General features: G+C 37.6%; 1 protein-coding gene across 3 annotated transcripts in view; it reads right to left on the minus strand.

Annotated features, from left to right (window-relative positions):
* Window positions 1-19,836, minus strand: part of MED23 (mediator complex subunit 23) — a 42,821-nt gene extending 22,985 nt beyond the window's left edge. Inside the window, exons 1-13 of one of the 3 annotated variants that reach the window (XM_079780834.1) lie at window positions 19,794-19,836; window positions 18,795-18,826; window positions 18,540-18,627; window positions 15,868-15,992; window positions 14,296-14,407; window positions 12,110-12,208; window positions 11,227-11,328; window positions 10,487-10,556; window positions 8,928-9,040; window positions 7,285-7,380; window positions 6,720-6,737; window positions 1,250-1,450; window positions 178-321 (exon numbers count right to left, since the gene is read on the minus strand). In XM_079780834.1, the coding sequence (XP_079636960.1) occupies window positions 178-321; window positions 1,250-1,450; window positions 6,720-6,737; window positions 7,285-7,380; window positions 8,928-9,040; window positions 10,487-10,556; window positions 11,227-11,328; window positions 12,110-12,208; window positions 14,296-14,407; window positions 15,868-15,992; window positions 18,540-18,626 (1,167 nt within the window). In that variant the 5' untranslated portion in view covers window position 18,627; window positions 18,795-18,826; window positions 19,794-19,836. The other 2 variants (XM_079780835.1, XM_079780833.1) reach the window with 2 other exon arrangements.

Raw genomic sequence — 19,836 nt, forward strand, 5'->3', positions numbered from 1 at the left:
ATAATAAGAGAGACCTAATGTCCATCCCACGATTGTGGTTAGTTACAGAACTGGGGTAAAAACTCAGATTTCCAGCTTCTAAATCCAGTGCTCTTTTCACAAAACCACACTAAAATCCTTAAGCATAATTTAGACATAATTCACTCACTACATTGTTAACCATTTAGTAAAACTTACTTCTTTTTCTGGGTACAGAAGGTCAAAGAGTTTCATGACAGGGAGAAAATCAGCTAGGGCGTTTTTCTGAATACTTCCAGAAATGAACTGCAGGAGAACCCACATCAGATGATCTCTGCCTTTGATCAGTCCTCGCCCTGCTAACTGTAAAAGATGGTTAAATATACATCTACACAGCTAAAGAGTTGGACGCAACATTTAAAGAAAAAAACAAAAAGGAGAAACTCTGCTTTCAGAATGTTAGCATCTAACTTTGGCATTTCTAATTACTTAGTCTCAACTCAAGACACACCAAGGAAAGCCTTTTAAATTATTTTAATATAATATATATCTTTCTTCCCTGGCCCCCCACTACAACTATACATACCAAAACTTAAATGTTTTAGGACATAATTAAGTTGATCACATGTGCATGAGAATCAAATTTAATATGGGAAAATTACTAAAAATATCTCATCAAAACATGAGGAATGCTTTATCATATGAAAAAAATCTTTTTAATTTAAAATTCTCAAGCTTCTCGGCTTTTTGGCTAAAATCAAATGGAATTTAAAATCCTCAAGGACTGGTTATCAAAAAAAACTTCTATACCTTTCCAAATGATGAACTTGTTACTATGGAAACACTTTCCCAGTTTTTCTTCTTGGCAAATTTCTATTTGTCCTTTAGTGTTAACTAGCTTCAAGATCTCTTTGATAAAGCCACTCCTATGTCTTTAATTGGGACTCTTCATTCCCTTCAGGGAAACATTCTTTCACTATGAAAACTATTAAATTATAATCAAGTTGTTGTTATCTCTACTTTTCCACTAGTAAGGAGCTCATTGAGGGTCCTATAGTGTCTTTTCCTCTTGTACCCCTGATCTTTGCACTGCAAATATATAGAATGAATTGCAAAATCCAGTTTCTATAATGGTAAGAAAGTGAAGTTAAGAAATCACATAAGCACTGAGCAAAACATAAGGTAGGACTCAGAACTTCTTCCAGGGCTGAAATCACGAGACAATGTCCATACCAGTCTAAAACATACTAATCAACAGGGGAAGCTCTCTAACAAAAGATTTAGTACTAACCTTCTGATGAAGAGAAAGGACCATATGTGGAAAACTTGCAAACTGGAAAAGCACAAAGAAAATGAGCTGACTCGAGAGATGCTGCCACAGGAGTTGGCTTGTTCCCCCATCATCAAACTTCTCCTCCGTCTCAGATCGCTCCATGGCATAGACCACCAGATCCACCAACTGGTCCTCCAGCACAGGGCAGCGCTGCTTGTGCTGTTGGGCAGAGATTAAATACAGTATTCCAAAAGCCTCCTGGTTAGTTTCCCAAGTTTCCAGTTAATGGCCATTATTTGTAACAAGAGGCTGAGAAGCATGAAATGAAGTTGAACTTAGAAAGTTAAGGTTAGATTTAGTCTATTAAAGCTGCATGATGTTACACAATCATAGAGGATGAGTTTCATAAAAAAATGTTTTTTTCAGGTCTCATACAAGACAGACTTCCCATTAACTTTTGACTATCACTATAGACATCATTATTTCAATTTGACAAAGAGCACTGCAGAGTATAAAATTTTGTTATTTATCTTTTGAAAGAAGTTAATTTAAAATGCATGTGAAAGGGGATAGCAGTATTAATTTTGCAATCTAAATCAAAATATGAAAACCCTGGATTTCCAGGAATCAGATATTGTGATAAGAAAGCCAAGAAGTGTGTGAATTTATTTTAAAGTAACCACCCACAAGTTTACTCTAACTTTATACACAGAGGTATACATAAATAGCTGCCAGTCTACTCAATATTTTTCAATGTGTGTCACTGATTCTGATACTGAAATGGAAACTTCCTCTGAAAAAAAAATTGGTCTCAAAGTTCATCTCTGCTCTTTTCTCTTGTAAGTCAAACATAATGCAGCTTTAATTGTAAATTAGACTATTTTAAATTCTAAAACAAGAAAAAGAACTGAGTTTAAACACTAAAAATGAAAATGCAACTTCCCTTTCTAGAGGCAAAACGATTTATGATTTTTAAAGTGATTTAAAAATATATATTTTTACCAAAAGATATATGTTAAGCCATACTTTCTGCATTTTCACATTTCCTTTATAAAATATATAATATGGCTTAATAGCCAGGCAGTCAGATGCCTTTCTAGTGAATACAATTACTAATATACATGCTTTCCTTCTAAACTTTAGATGTAATTGTTCGTCTTTTGCCATGAAAAAGGGATATGACTTCTTTAAATTTAGGGGGGAAAATGCAAAATGGGGACGAATTTGGAAAAAAACAAAACATAATGAATAGCATCCCCTCTTTTGCATGCTCTTTGCCAGCTCCAAACTTGTAAAGCTCCAAGATAGCTGCACTTTCTTAAAGCATGCAAGTAAAACAAACGTCTATCCAAAACAGTAAGCATCAATGGTTGTTTCATATTTTTTCCAAAAACACAATGCCATGTTCACAGTTCAACCACATTACAGTTTTACAAAGGGCAATAGTAACACCACCGGTTGGGACTACAGTACTTTTCCTCCAAATGTAATTACCATTATGAAGCAGAGCAAAGTGCAACGGACAACACTACAAACTATTTCTTAAATCAGCATGCAAAACTACTGTGTACAGGGCTTGAAATTCACTAGTTCTGCCAACCACCAACAACCTAAGAAATGTGTCAGACAACACAAATTTAGAGTGAGGTCATTCAAAGTATACAAGAGTCAGAAAAATTTGTGAAAAGAAGTAAAGCCATTATTTCCAGTAGGAATTTTTCATTAGTGGTGGGAATTTGCTTCTAGTTTGGAAACTAACCAATTTGTCACCTATTGCTCCATCCATGATGGTCTTTCATCAATCTGCTTTAGGAAAAAAGAGAAAACTAAATAAAATTGGTTTTAGCATCTGAGTCATTTAGGAGTTAACCTTTTTAATATTAGCTATTTGTTTTTGTTTTTTTAAAAAAAACAACTGGATTTTTATCTATATATTTTAGGGGTGTAGTGATGGTCATACAGTTAATGATTTAAGGAGAAAAACCAAAAATATTAAGATTTTGACAAAGTAAGAAGGAAATTTAGTTAAAGTTGATGTTTTTTCCATATATACCATGACTCAAGATGAGATCCAAACTTTCTGTCAAGAATTAAATCACTCAGGAATCTCTATGGTGCCTAACTGCCCCGGTGATGAGGGTGGCAGAACATCTCTCAGAATTAACTCTCTATTTCCCAGGTATTTTTGGTTAAAGCCAAGGATATTTCTCAAACCAAGTTTAGGGATAGCTTAAACATGTTTGTTTACTTGCCAATTTTAATAATGCCAAAAAAAAATTTGTGCTACTACTTTAGAATAATAAGTTTGGCTTTTGTTTTCAATTACTAAGATAAGTACTCTAAAATTAAGACTCTCCATCACATAGATTGATTATTTTACAAAGTAGGACAAATGAAAATTTGCAAAGCAGTTAAATAATCTGTAAATAAAGGTTAATTATCAGTCACTAGGCTATGATAATTCTGTAAGCAGATGGACACTATGTGTATGGTTACTCATAACTTGTTTTCTGAAAACTTTTATAAATTTAAGTCTTCATTATATAAGCATATAAATTGAATTAGTTTACATCATTTCTATATGCATGTTTTAACCTCTTTTAACAATATGAATCTAAATTCAACATATTAACAATTCACATTCTGCATAACAGCTCAAACTATATTGGAACATTTTAAATTTTCCGCTTTTATTAAAAAGCTTAAGCATTGAGAAACATTAATAGTAACCTCTACCCATGCCCCTGATTCTTTCCCATCATGATTTCAAATGGCAAATGATAAGGCTTTTTTCAGTCTTAGTAAACATATTCTAGCTAAGTAACCTCTAACACGTGTATGTAACAGTTCTGATACAGCTTTTGTGGTGAAATTTTAACATGTACTTAGGTGGACTTAATTTTAAATAATTATTTCAGTGCTAGAAAACAAATTTTATTTAATCCTCACCCCATAATATTTTTTCCACTGATTTTCAGAGTGGAAAGAAAAAGAAAGAGAGAGAGAGAGAAAGAGAGAGAGAGAGAGAGAGAGAGAGAGAGAGAGAGAGAGAGAGAAACATGGATGTAGAGAGACATCAATTGGTTGCCTCCTGCACGCGCCCCTACTGGGGCCGGGGTTGAACCTGCAACCCAGATACCTGCCCTTGACTGGAATTGAACCCACGACCGTTCCATGCGCAGACCGATGCTCTAACCAGTGAGCAATGCTGGCTAGAGATAGAAAACAATTTTAAAGCAATACCTATTCAGGACCAGCTGGGAAAAAATATCCCTTTGTATGTCATTTATTATATTCTCTGCCAATAAGAACTGGAGCGCTGTGCCAGTTAATACCACTTTAATGGTGCCTTTCAAAGATAAACAGTGATTAGTCTAGTACTTCACTGTCGCAGGGTAGCCAGAGTTCATACACCACCACACAAGAACTTGAGTAGCATACGGTTTGTAATGCTCTTATTCAGTAGAAAGAACACAAACTCGTGTAAACACGCAAAACAGTATTCTTCCACTGTGAACACTCCACTTTGCTGGTCACAGAACTGGGCTATTTATGACCTTCTAAATGTGACCAATTTTAAGATAAAATATAGCCCAATTCCTACTGGAAAATGCAATATAAACAGCTCTTTAAAGGTTTCAAGCTTTCATTAATTACTGCATTGCTAGAGAAAGGACAAGAAAGTACAGTGCAGGATATAATTTTGTAATGATAAAAGACGTGATAACTTATTTTTAATCATATGCTTCTTATACTGTGTGTTCTCATTTTCTTTACTTTCCAGATGGTGAAAATAACATATCAAGTCAATTCAGCACATATCTTCCATCTACAAGTTCACTCACTACAGTTTTCTACAAAACAACTACTGATGAATTGTAAAGTTTTGACAATGTTTACACTTCAGTGGGACCAATAATAATAATGTTCTGTCAGCATTTCCATTATAAACTTTATTTTTTACGGATTTATGTCTTAGTCATAAACTTTTTTTAGGTTGAAACTTGTTATTAAAATGATGGGATCAGAGATACTCTTCTTTGAGTTGTTTTGTCAATTTTTGGTTTGAGAAGAGCTGTGCCCCCCAAAAGAAAGCAGCTAATGATAGCTAAGGCTCTCTGGGGGAGGGTACTCGCAGCTCAAGTGACCACTGGTATATTTATCCTCCAATTGTAAAAAAATTGAGTTGTTGGATTTAAAGTTCATTGCAAAAATTAGTTTTAAGAAACAGCATAAAGCATTCTTTCAAAGTTAACTCAATACTTACCTCTAACTCAAGTGAAAGTTGATCAGAATTAATGACTGTGTATTTAAGGTGTTAAATTGACAAATTAATTATATGAGGTAACTGTCATATACTGTGAAGCAGTTTCACTTTTCACATGTACAAAGGCTTGTCCAAACAAGGAAACTTGGTAAATTTTTCAGAAGAAAAAACTTAAAATAATAAAAGAGATACTGCTACCAGGGTGAGGTTTGGCATGCAAAGTTTCAACACTGAGCAAGTTTTATGGCCAAGCTATATGTCCTTAAAAATAGGGCTTTATAAATGGAAGCACTGGCACAACCTTCACTATAGTATTGCAAACAGTAACGCTATTTTATATAACCTAGACAAGAACGTCTTTTTAAAAGAAAAAAGCTGGTCTATTTTAATATGTTGGGCTCAAAAATTTTTAACAAAAATAATTGGAACCACTATTTTGCTTAAAATCTCCAAGGTGAAAAGTCTGGGAACAGACTTGGGACTGTATAAGAGTTTGATTTATAAAGTTTGGCCACAGTGTCCTTTTCCTGCCATAGGTGAGCTTCAACTGAGAGGAGCTCACTCTAGGAGGACACGGCAAAGACTGACAAAGAAGGGTGCTTGTCAGGCAGGTGTGGGGTCACCTGAGAGTGTGACATTTCTTAGTCAATCCCCATGTTTCCAAAAAAAGCCTTCTCTGTATAAGGTTTACCACTCCAGCTTTTAAAAGTAGCATATCTCTATTAAAGTGCTTTTTCTCTTCTTAGTTTTGTTTTTAATTTTTCTTTTTTAAGACAAAGCAACGTAAGTATTTTTATTGATGTTGTTATTTATTTATGTTTTAAAAGTCTGGAAAGATAAAGGCCACCACAAATCTTTCCATCTCTAAAAATTCCACCAGGCTCACGTTAGCCCTAAAGTATGAAAAACAGTAAAAAGGAGTGGGGAGAAAAACAACCCATCAAAAAAGTGATAGGCTTTATTGTGTGCCAGGTGTTGTCTCTTTGTTAAAAAGAAAAAAAAGAAGAAAAAAAAAAACACACACCAAAAACCAAAACCAAAAACAATCCACCAAAAACAACTCTCATATCCCAAGAAGAATTTGTTCTAGTGGCCTTGGTCTTAGCATGGTCCTGCCAATTTCAAGCCCCGACCATACATGAATTCTCTAAACGGAATCAGTGGCTACAAAGCGGCCAGCGTATCGTTAGTCACAATACAACAGTAAGGTTGTGAACATACCTGAGCAATGTTCAAGGTCTAGAGCATTGGAGGATGGGCAGGACAAGACAGGACAGAACAAAAATAAAGGAAGAAAAAAAGAAAAGACAAAACAGTGACTATGAGGCCAGCCTCAAGGAACCGAGTCAGCACAAACCCTCCCACATGTTAAACCACCAAAAACATATTACCCCCCTCCAAAAAAAAAAAGAAAAAAGTCAGCAATGAGGCCATGCTGAAGATATTATGGGTTATCAAAAAGGACACCCAAACGACAACAAAAATAAAAAATTAGGGTTAAATCATGTGTAGGTTTCTCTGGCAAAAGGTATACTTGAAACTGGCCTTATAGAAAAAAAAGCAATGCAAAATAAACCAACTTTCAAAATATCTTCTTTTTAATTTAAACATTCTGAAAGCAATCTATATATGATAGGAACAATACATTGTTTAATAAATCATATCTTTTTTTAAAATCACCAAATACTTTTTAACTGTTTTGCTCAGTTAGCTATAGCAAAGAAAAGAGAAAAGAATAGGGCAGATTCTACACAGAATTTACTAGGTTTCCATCACAGTACAGTACCTGCTTATTTAAACCTAGCATATTGCAGACCATATCCCTGGAATAAGGCTGCTCCAATACATATCTCAACAAAGCAGTCTGTGGTTCAAACAGATCCTTTAAAGAAAATAAAAAATAATTATTGCTTCAAGATCAAAGTAAATTCAAATAATTTGAAATTGGGACCAAAAAATCCTCTAAAGGCACTTGTTACCTGCACACTGTAGGCAGTATCTAGTAAAAAAAAAAAAAAAAAAAAAAAAAATCATAGGATTTTAGTGCTCGTTGAAATTAATCTATTCCATGCCTTACTTGATAAGTGATGACTAAGGCAGAGGGACTTGCCCGAAGTCAGAGTCTAAACTTAAAAAATGACTTCAGCTGGCCCCATGAAAGTCTTAAGCATCACTGTAAGGAAAGGATTTCCTGCTCAGAAATCTAATCAAAGAGAATCGGAGGCAGGTCCAATCACCTCACACAAGTGAAAACAAACACTATTTTCAAATTTGGAGAGGACAAATGACTTGACAGCAGGGTTTAAGAGTGTAGGTTTTGGCATCATATTGCCCGAGTTCAAATTCTGGTCCTACCACTTCCTAAACATGGGCCTTAGTCAAGTTACTACCCATTTTGTGTCTCAGTTGCAACACCTGTACAATGGAGATATTAAGATGATAGTTAAAAATAAGAATTTCACAAAGTAAAGTTTTTAGAACACTGCCTGGCACATAGTAAGCACACAATAAATTTATCTGTTTTCGTTAATATTGCTATCACGATGAAAGTGAAAGTAAATTCCATTTAGTTTACCACACTTTCACATTCCAAAATTTTCTGACTAATATGCCAAGACCTGAGATTGTCACCTTACATTCACTATTTAGCCCTCCTCACTTTTGAACAAATTTGCTAGTTACTCTACATATCACTTTTGACATAAAACATGTACATGAAAAATATCCAGTCTTCCCCATAACCTGCTGTTATCAATCCAACACCCAAAATAATATAATGATCTATCAAATCTCATTATAGAAGTATGTTTTTACCTCGTTTCATTTCACTAATATTTGTGGATTTTTTCCCCTTTGTTTTCTATTCCACTTGTGTCCTGTCTCCCCTTTTTAAAAATCTAACAAATATGAGGCTCACTCTTCAAATTTTAAGGACACTGCAAATTTATTTTCGGTCCTCCCTTTGTGAAGAAGGAATGAAAACAAAGAATCAACTTAAAGTCAGTTTTCTAATTCCAAGTACTTTGCCAGAGGTGGACCACCGGAGCCTAAACACCTGAAATATCACAAACCAGAGTTTACTGGAATCATACATTAAACCACACACTACCTTTCACTACGTATTTACTTCTTCAGCCCTGGCTGGGTAGCTCAGTTGGTTGGAGCATTGTCCCGATACACCAAGGTTGTGGGTTCGGTCCTCAGTCAGGGCACATACGAGAATCAACCAATGAATGCATAAATAAGTGGAACAACAAATCAATGTCTGTCTGTCTCTAAAAAAATAAAAATAAAAAAAATCAATAAATAAAAATTTAAAAAATAAATATTTACTTCTCTAGTCTATGAAGAGATGACAATTTAGCATCACACATATATTACAGGATGAAGGCTGTTAGGCCAAAAGTTCCATTATATTTAGCAACATACCTTATCATATGGCAGAAGGCCTTTCAAAGGAAAACGAAGAGTTGTAGGATCCAATTTCCATGAATTACACATGGCGCCTGAGTTATTTACAACTGGCAGAAGGCTGCAGCGGCCTGTATGTATTACAAAAAACGTTTTTAAGTAATTGCTAACACAATACTGGTCCTTCATTCACTCTATAAATACTTAATGAACATCTATGTCGAATCAGACACTGGTTTAAAAAATGTTTGAATTAGATAAAAATTTGGAAATTGTCTTTGATTATTTTTAGTCCAGATGGCTGGAGACCAATATGTAAGATTGTGAACATACTGTGGGCCTGAAGGTATCCACAAAGTCTGACACCAATTTGTTCAGGCCTCCCAAACTCAAACATGTTGCATTTGTTCAAGTATCTAGGACAGAGGTCAGCAAACTATAATCCATGGTCAATTCCAGCTTGCTACCGATTTTTGTAAAGTTTAGTCAATCGCACTTCCCATGAGCCTGGTGCTATTCTGCAGACTGAAATACAAAAACAAGCAAGTATAAAAATAAAATCAATAAATAAACTGGTTCACTGCTGCTTTTGCACTGCCATGACAGAACTGAGTAGCTAGCTGCAACAGTTTGAAGAGCCCACAGAACCCAAAATATTCACTGTATCACCATTTATAGAAAAAATGTGCAGACCTCTCTAGTATAGGGTCAATATGATTGACTACAAGCATGATGTTCCTAGAGGCCTTAGTTGTAGTATATGACTACTAGCACATATATCTAACTGCCTGACGAATCCTGCCACTTGGATGGTTCATGGGTACAACAAGCTCAACAAGTATTAAATTGCACTCATCATCATCCTTCTCAAACACGCATTATTTCAATAATTCATTAAATGATATCAATATCCACTCAGTTACAAAAGCTAGAAGCCTGAGAATTATCTGTCTGGTGTTTATTTAGGTTATTTCTGAATTTCAGTCTGCAGAATAGCCCTGGCTCATAGGAAGTGCTATTGGCTAAATAATGGTCTATATTCCCAGACAGTTCCGAGGCCACCATGATGTCTAGAAACAATTCAGGAATATATATGTGCACTGCAAACACTGCCAAATCACATGCTTATTTTTAAAAGAAAACTCTCAGAATCTAACACAACATGAAAAAATGGAAAATAAAATAAGTGAAATAGAGAGCAAAGGTATGAATTGAAATGGGCTAAAAGAGCCTGATAGTTTTGTGTATTGTGGACACGGAGGGACAGGTCCGTAATGATACTCAGTCGTGTAGAGATTCCATGATGCTTTACTAGCTCTATTCAAAATTCCCTCTAAGCACCAGGATATACATCTAGGATGGTTCTGTTTGAAGCTTAGACCCCGTCCAGACATGTGCTTTTCCTTCCCTTCATTCAGCACATAAAGTACCTGAAAACAAGTCAAAGGCTATGAAGCTCCTAGAGAGTTACAAAATGACAAGCCACCAAGACATGTATAAGACACTGTCAACTTTGTTCCATAGTCAGATCATTCAAAATCACACACTGTTTAGTATATTTTAAATTACAATCCTACCACAAATGGAGTTTATCCTTGCTGTGGGCCTGAAGGTATCCACAAAGTCTGATACTAGGTTTCCAAGTAACTAAAAACAAAATGAAAAATAAGCAAGTATAAAAATAAAATCAAGACTGCTCTGACTATAATGATCATTTATATAAAAAGAGATAATATGTAAAGATTTAGTATAAAGCCTAGCACATTGGAATTACTCAAAGGTTGGTGTTCTTTTGCTTCCTTCTAAATAATTACTTACCAGTTCTTCTGCCTCTGAATTAGGCCAAGTGATACCACAATGTCCTTAGCTATTTGATAAAGCTATGTATATTTTATCACGTGATATATAATTGTGTCAACAGGACAGCAGAGAAATGAAATAGAAAATAATGATAGCCCAGCCAGTGTGGCACAATGGGCTATGAACCCACTGAATGTCGACCTATGAACCTGGAGGTCATGGTTCAAGTCTGGTCAGGGTACGTGCCTAGGTTTCTGGCTCTAACCCCAGTAGGGGGTATGCAGGAGGCAGCCAATCAATGATTCTCTCTCATCAAAGATGTTTCTGTCTCTCTCTCCCTCTCCCTTCCTCACTGAATCAATAAAAATATATTTTTAAAATATATATATTGATAAAGAAGACATAGCACCTAAGGATAAAATTAAGCATTTTAAAAATAAGCCCCCCAAAATAAGGTTAACATTAACTATTTTTTATAAAAAATGCTATTAAAAACTTGGGGAAATATCAAATTTACCCAGTGTGGAAGTTTTCCCTCAGGATACAGTTTTCTGATCTCTGTGACTGCAAAATACGCTGGTAACAAACAGGCATTTCTTTCCAAGATATATGCTATAACCTGAGGAAAATAAAAGGGCAATATTGTTATTCTTCACTAGTCCTACAGATGAGCCCTTTAAATGCAACAATAACAATACATTAAAAAAGTAGACATATTACTTCAGTAATTTATTAGGTTTAAACTATAGCACAAAGGAATTCACTTATATGTGAAGAATCTCTAAAAATGAAGATTAATAAACAATGGAACAACTGTTGATGGTTAGTAAATAACATGAAAATGCTTTAAATATTATTAGACTCCAATAGGAGAGCAAGAGACCAACATAACAATACTTGCAAAAAGCACAATGATCTTTTACGTGGTCCATAGTCTGACATCTTATAATTGTTGGAAGGACTTTAACATCTATATTATTGTTTTTTATAATTAAAAACCATGAATAAAAAGTAAAACAGCTTCCTTAAAACTAAAGGTGATTTTGGAGCATGCTCCCAAGAGGCATGCATCTCCTAAACTCTAAGGGTCCCCAGGAGACTTCCACCCAGGGAGCAATGGGCAGCAGCTAACATCCTCCCTCCCCTGAACCTGTCTCCACGGCCCCCTTTCTCTGACTTTCCAATGAGCCAAAGCAGCCCCACCTAGGCTCCATCCTGTCACCCCTTCTATCCTAAGTCCTTTCTTGTTTCACTGTCCCCAGCTTTAATAAATATACTCTCAAAAAAAAGTGATTTTTGTAGAAGTAAACAAATGGAACATTCCACAAATTACCATGAGTTTTAAAAGCCCAGAACTGCATATAACCATTTTTTGAGGCTATGATCAAGGTTTAAATTACCTCTCTTGCTGTTAGAAGCTGCTGTACAACAGCTGAGCTCACTGTATTGGGAATTGTCAAGATTTTCTCCAAAATCACTTTTAAGAGATCTCGAACACCCTGATATAAGAAAAAAGCCATAGGTTAAAATTAAGCAATGTCTCCCTGTGCTAAACATCTAAAGGTTTCAATATTACACACTCAGAAAAAAAGTTCCCTTCCAAACCACATCTCAATTATTCTAAAAGAGAGCTAATATTCAAGTCCCTAACATTAACCCAAGAGATGTCATGTTCCAAAACAGAATTCTAAAGAATGCCTTGTCATATCAATGAACAAAGAAAGTTACTAATAAATAAAAATTAAACTTTCCACATTCTGCTAAACTTTTCTGACCTTCAGAACACAAGTTTGTTGTCAAAAAAGCTTGATTTGGGTTTACAGACAGAAATCTATTTGAATAGAACTTGAAAATAATCTGAAAATATGAACAAAAATATTAAACTTTCTGGCAGATGACCCTTTCTGCTCACTCCTTTTGGCATTTCCAACCTTATTCTCCATTCTCATCTATCACAAACCTTAATCCTTCAAATTTACCCAACAAGGCTATTCTGTTAATCATTCATCCCCTTATACTATGACAAGTTGCATTATTTCAGAGCAGAATCTGATACATAGAGAAGAAATTTAATTCAATGTGCATTTATTGAATATAAACTATGTAATGAATCTTGTAAAAAAGATAGAGAAAACATATACATAAGAGAAATTAGAAACAATTATAAAGCATCATATAAATAAAAAGTAAAAACTGCATATTAACCTGCTAAGGAAACTGAAATAAGTAGAAAAATAATCAGAAAAAACTTCTTGGAATAAATTTTGTATTAAATCATAATTCAAATAATTATCAACTAACTCATTTTAGATGACAGGAAATACAGAAATAAAACACAGGGTCAGGTATTGACAATTCTTTTTTAAAAATATATTTTTATTGATTTCAAAGAGGAAGGAAGAGGGAGAGAGAGATAGAAACATACATGATGAGAGAGAATCATGGATCGGCTGCCTCCTGCAAGTCCCCCACTGGGGATTGAGCCCACAACCCAGGCACATGCCCTTAACCGGAACCGAACCTGGGACCCTTCAGTTCGCAGGCAGATGCTCTATCCACTGAGCCAAACTGGCTAGGGTGATAATTTTTTCAAAAAGAAAAATAACAGTCTTGGCCGATGTTACTAAACAGTTAGAGCATCGGCCAGCGAACCAAAGGATCTTGGGTTCAATTCCCCCATTAAAGGCACATACCTGGGTTGCAGGTTTTATCCCCGCCCCATTCGGGGCGGCAGGAGGCAACCAATCAATGTCTCTTGTCCTTTCTTCTCCTTCCCTTCCTTCTCCCTCCCTCCCTTCCTTCCACTCTAAAAAAAAACCCACAAAAAAACAACAAAAACGAAAAGAAAAAAAAAAATCAATGGGAAAAATATCCTTGGGTGAGAATTAATAAGTAAATAAAAAATAAATAAAATATTGTGTTCCTCCTCACTAGCATGGTAAAGAATTTTAAAAAAGAGAGAGAAAAAGAAAAGAAAAATAACAGAAGTGGCTTGAATGAAGCAGAATGGCTTTTGCAGCTATTGAAATACTGCAATATGAGACACAATTAGAAAGTATCTGCTATTGTTTTGGGTAAGAGCAGAGCGCTAAAGATACTAATTAAGAAAGGACACCTGTGCAAGGAAGGTCCAGGTAAAGGTGAAGTAGGGCTTGCTCCCTCCATCAGTTGATGTCTACATCCCTTCTCAGTTCCACACACCCCTCCTCAGTGCTTTCATTTGAAAAGGGCCCCAACATCATAAGATGTGTGGCACGAAGAAACCCAAAGTGCTTGGCAACTTCCTGACTCATCATAAAAACTTATTAGCCACCTGGTTTTTATGTTAGGGAGTGAGCAGGGAGCTGAGGGAAACATTTTAGTTCACAGGCCGATGCTCTATCCACGGAGCCAAACCGGCTAGGGCTAGAGGGAAACATTTTAAATCCTTTTAGGAAATAAGCAACACAAAACAGATTTTGTAAATGCTTCCACCTAATTTCTCCCATCTGAAATTAAGATATCTACAACTGAAAAATTAATCTTGCCTGACGGCGTTTACTTTTTATAATTAGTAAAAAAAAAAAAAAAAAAAAAAAAAAAATACCTTATAATCCACTCCACCAATTATTTTCCGAACCAGTTTAAAAGTTAGGGCCCAAAGTTGTGTTCTTTCCCATTCAAGAGTATCAGAGTTTATCAGGGATTCACAAACCAACCTAGGAAAGAAACCAACACATTCCAGTTATAAGACAGAATTTTACAAGTTCTCTAGTAGCCAAGGTCTGTACACTCTTGCTATTATATTTGTCATAGTATTTTTCATAAAAGCACATTATTATTCAAGCACACTTTCTAAAAGTATGTATAGTATTTTATATATTTCACTTGTATGTAAGAATAAACACAAAGTACTAGTAGAACTAAATAGTACTCTATATTTTTACTAGAAAGAAATCTAAAGATAGATGGTTAAATGTTTATCATCTATCAGCTTGCAGCAGATTGTATTTTTCCAAGATGGCTGCAACAAGATTTTTGATCCTTATGTTCTTCTGAAATGTGAGACTGATATTCTGCCCGGAAGAGGTTGGAGGAGAGTCTACCATCTCTTCCCTTAAATCTGGACAGGCCTCAGACCATGGCAAAAGGATTCTGTATGACTTGCAAAGCAAGATGATACAGCTTTGGCCTGGCCCTCTTTGGAATGCTTGCTCTTAGAGTCCACCATGCTTTGAGAAAGTCCAGGTCACATAGAGAGGGCATAGGCAGGCTCCAGCCAACAGACCCAACTGAGGTCCCAGATGACAGCCCAGCATCAATCACCAGACATACGAATGGGGAAGCCTTTGACATGACTCCAGTCCTAGCTACCATCTGACTGTAATAATGAGACCCTGAGAAAAAACTGCCTCGTAAGCCCAGTCAACCACCATGAGTGTTAATAAAATGATTATTACTGTTTTAGAGGATGGTGTTTAAGTGCAGCAAATGTTAACTAGAACAAGCTCATTAAAGTGAGTGATGTTAGCCCCTGAGCTGAAAGGCAAAGCCAGTCTGTTTTTGAGCCTCTAACTATACAATTCTAAGAATACTGTACCCCAGCCCTGGCTGGGTAGCGCAGTTGGCTAGAGCGTCATCCCACTATGCCAAGGTTGCTAGTTCGATCCCCGGTCAGGATATATACAAGAATCAACCAATGAATGCATAAATAAGTGGAACAACACATTGATGTGTTTTTTTTCTCTCTCTCTCTCTAAAAAAAAAAAAAAGAAAAAATCAATCAATAAAATTTTTTAATAAGAATATTGTATACTAGAAACTAAAACCTGAGGTATTATGAAGGACTGTTTGTTTTTGTTCTTTTTAATTTTTATTTATTGATTTTAGAGAGAGGAAGGGAGAGAGTGGGAGAAACATCAATTTGTTGTTCCACTTATGTATTCACTGGTTGATTCTTATATGTGCCCTGATGGGGGATTGAACCCACAACCCTGGCATAGCGGGACAATGCTCTAACCAACTGAGCTACCCAGCCAGGGTTTAAGGATTGCTTATTGAACCTAACTTCCTTCTTCATTTCCTTATCCTTTTACAACAACAATCTTGATCAATTTCCAAACATTATTAAAAATAAAAAATAATTCTTTGGATTGCTTACATCCACCAATAAACATACCTGGGTGGAAGAAGACCAGTCTCAACTGCCATTGCTAAGCAGTCATAAAGAAAAGAAATTCTTTTAGGACTATGCTGGCCATGAATGAATTTAACAATCCACTGGATGCACTGTATATGAGATTCCTGGAAAATTAGAAAATGATTATATTTTAAGTCTAAAGTTATATCTTGTAACTAATAAACAGCTAATACGACACACCTGGGAGTACTGCGTATCAAGACTATGAATGAGATACTCTACTATAAACATTCATTGATAAGATAATCAAAACAAATTCAGACTTAGCTCTTCAGTTACATTAGTATTAAGCATAAAACCTTACAATTATATACATTAAAATTCCCACCATTTTTATTTCATGGGACCTCTAAAAGGAGTAAGATATCATTAACATATTTGTGGTCAATAGAAAACTCTAACACAGATATAAGCAGTAACCTATTTAATGGCAAATAGAAATATTCCTGTCACTGGGCGGGGGGGGGGGGGGGGGGGGGGATTCATTATGGGTTAATATATCAGCCTCATGAAATTTAGTGTAAATCTAATCCCTAAGAGCCAAAAAATGAATCCAATGACATAGCAAATTTCTGGACTTCTATAGCTTTAACTCTGATACAGGAATGCAGTGCCATATCAAAGTCTGTCTTCTAAGATGTCCTCAAGAATCACCTATGTCCTGTTCCTCTGCACTACCACTGTCCCGCATTCATACTTCTGTTGTTGAACATATCATGCTGATTTAGAAATATCTATTTTCTTCCTGGCTCCCCGTACAATATAATCTTCTTGAAGACTAGGGCCATACCTTAACCTCATACAAATAAACATACCCTCTGACCCAGCATTAGTACTTCCAAGAATTTGTCCTGTGTCTGTAAATAATATTATTCATTTTGCATTGTTTAAGGTAGGAAAGATAAGAAGCAACTTCAATGTCAGTTAGTAGGAGACTGGTTAAATAAAGGAAGGTACAGCCGTAACCTTATAATATTATGCTGCAAGAAAGGAGGGCAGAAAATTTAACTTTTAGTGGATTGCTGTAGAATTACTTTCTTAAACAGAATTTTTAAGGGGGGGAAAAAGCAAGGTGGGAATGAACAGTGTACATAGTATATGACCATTCTGTAAAAATAATTCTACATGCACAAAACACTTCTAGAAGGAAACATAAACTGAGCATACTGGTTGCAAAGAGAACACTTTAAAAAAAAAAATGATTGTATTGCCACTATGTGATCCACGTCTGAGTAGCAAGTCTTACCACCAGCACCTCAACTGCAAACATTTCCCTACCTATAAGGAACCATGAGAAGAAAAGGCACTACTGGAACACACTCTTAAAGGACCACATATTTTGCCTTTTTCAGGGATACATTTCCTGGTGACTGTTCTTTGTCACTAAGTGTTACTATTCTTTTCCTCACTTTTCTTTTTTATTTTTTTAAAAATATATCTTTATTGATTTTAGAGAGGAAGGGAGAGGGAAAGAGAGAGAGAAACATCAATGATGGGAGAGAATCATTGATTGGCTGCCTCCTGCACATCCCTACTGGGGATCAAGCCTGCAATCCAGGCATGTGCCCTTGACCAGAATCAAGTCCGCAGGCTGACACTCTATCCACTAAGCCAAACCAGCTAGGGCTCCTCACTTTTCTTATATCTTTATATCCTTACTAGTGGCCTGGTGCACAAAAATCGTGCACAGGGGGAGGTGGTGTCCCTCAGCCTGGCCTGCAACCTCTCCAATCTGGGACCCCTCGGGGGATGTCCGACTGTCAGACATCCCTCTCACAATCCAGGACCGCTGACTCCTAACCGCTCACCTGCCTGCCTGCCTGATCACCCCTAACCACTCTGCCTACCGGCCTTCTCGCCCCCAACTGCCCCCTCCTGCCGGCCTGATCGCCCACAACTGCCCATCCCTGCTGGCCTGATCGCCCCCAACTGCCCCCCTGCCAGCCTGATTGCCCCCAACTTCCCCTCCCTGCTAGCCCGCTCGCCCCCAACTGCCCCCCCTGCCGGCCTGATGGCCCCCAACTGCCCCCCACCCCTGCCTGCCCCCAACTGCCCCCCGCTGCTAGCCTGCTTGCCTCCAACTGCCCTCCCCTCGTGGCCTGATTGTCCCTAATGGCCTCTGCCTCGGCCCCGCCACCATGGCTTCGTCCGAAAGGACGTCCAGAAGGTCTCCCGGTAGCATATTACCCTTTTATTAGTATAGAAGATTATAAAAGCATGTATCCTTACTGTGGCATTTCTGTATCTTTAATATAGTAGTAGCTTCATTATATACTGTACCAATTCTTTTGTTGAGAAAATGAATGAAATTTTTATTCTTTATAATCCCTAAGACAGCTGTTTTCAAATGCACCAAATAAATCAGAATAGGGTGAAAATGGTGTTATATAGTCTAATACGGGGGAGATTTTTAACATCGCATGCTGTGCTATCAACTTGGCTTCTTGATATACAGCTTCTCCACTGGAAAAATGCAAACAGGAACGAATGGAAACCAGAAAGGACAAATAAAAGTTGATGACAATGTTATCTCTCCCTTCCCGGAAACACCCCAACAGCAACATCAAAGTAAATGAAAAAAAAAAAAAAAAAAGAAGAAGAAGAAGGGGTCAAAAACCATCAGCTGAATGTATTATAAATGCAGTACTCACCTGAGGAAGACCACCCCAAAACTGTCTGAAGGCCCCCAAACAGCTAATTAGTTTTGTTTTTTCATCTTCAGGAGTGTCCATAAACATTCTAGAAACAAAAACCGCATTACTGACCACCAGTTTGAAAAAGGTAATTCAACATAAATAATTCCCCTCGAATAGTGGATCTTATAAACCTCCACAGCAAAAACTCCGCAGAATCTTACAAGGATACGGTCACACAGAAACACAAAAATCTGCCATGCATATACTCACCCAGGGAAAGCCTCTTCTATAATTTCCGTTTTCTGTAAAACAAAAGAAAACGATATGAAACTGTTGGCCCAGAAAGAAACCCACTACAGACTGATTCATTTGCCTTTCAGCATAACCATTATTGCCTGTCTCATTTTCGGTTCTTATAAGTTTATTTCTAGTAGCACATCTCACTCATCTAGGGGAAATGATGAACAACATAGACTTATGAACAAGAACAGACCCAGAAAGAAACAAGGAGGCATGGATCAGACTGTCGGGCCTCAGAGGGAGGGGAGGGGAGGGTGGGGATAAAGGGGAGAGATCAACCCAAGGACTTGTGCGCATCCATACGAGCCTAACCAGTGGTTAAGGACAACAGGGGGGTGGGGGCATGTGTGGGGAGGGGTGTGGGATGGGAATGGGGGGATGAGGACAAATATGTGATACCTTCATCAATAAAGAAATTTTAAAAATTTTTTTAAAAAGAAAACGATATGAATTAAATTTAAAAGAATGAAAAAGCGGGGCCTCCAGGAGCAAACGATTCCAGTGTGACACAGGGCAAGTCCTCCCCATCAGCCAGAGCAGAGCTCTCCAGCCTGCCCCAGCCCTCACGGCGGGTGCCTGGGGCTTCGAGGACCTGGCATTTCCCAGCAGTTTGAGCATCGCTCACCCTCTGCACGCAAACACGGCCTCACCGCAAAGGAGCGGTGCGGGAGAGCCTGCTGGGGCCGGTTCCGGGCCCCGCCGCCCCCGGGCCCCGCCTGGCCCCGCCATCGCCCTGGATGCCTGGCCCTTCCACTCACCACCACCTCCTCAAAAATGCTCTGGAGCTGCGTCTCCATCTGCACCATCGCCCCGCCGCCCTCGGGCGCCCGGCTCACGGCCCGGGATGCGGCCCGAGCTCCGGCGACGGACCCGCGGAGGGGCGGAGACGCCGCAGGAATCCGCGGGGAGACAGGGTCGCTTTCCTCTTCCGCGCTCGGCGGAATCCCCCCGGGGGCCCAGCGAACTAACCGGGCCTGAACGGAAGCGCCGGGAAGGGCCTGGTGTTCCCTGA

Source organism: Cnephaeus nilssonii (assembly GCF_951640355.1).
Source record: "Cnephaeus nilssonii genome assembly, chromosome: 9".
In the NCBI taxonomy this organism is placed as follows: Eukaryota; Metazoa; Chordata; class Mammalia; order Chiroptera; family Vespertilionidae; genus Cnephaeus; species Cnephaeus nilssonii.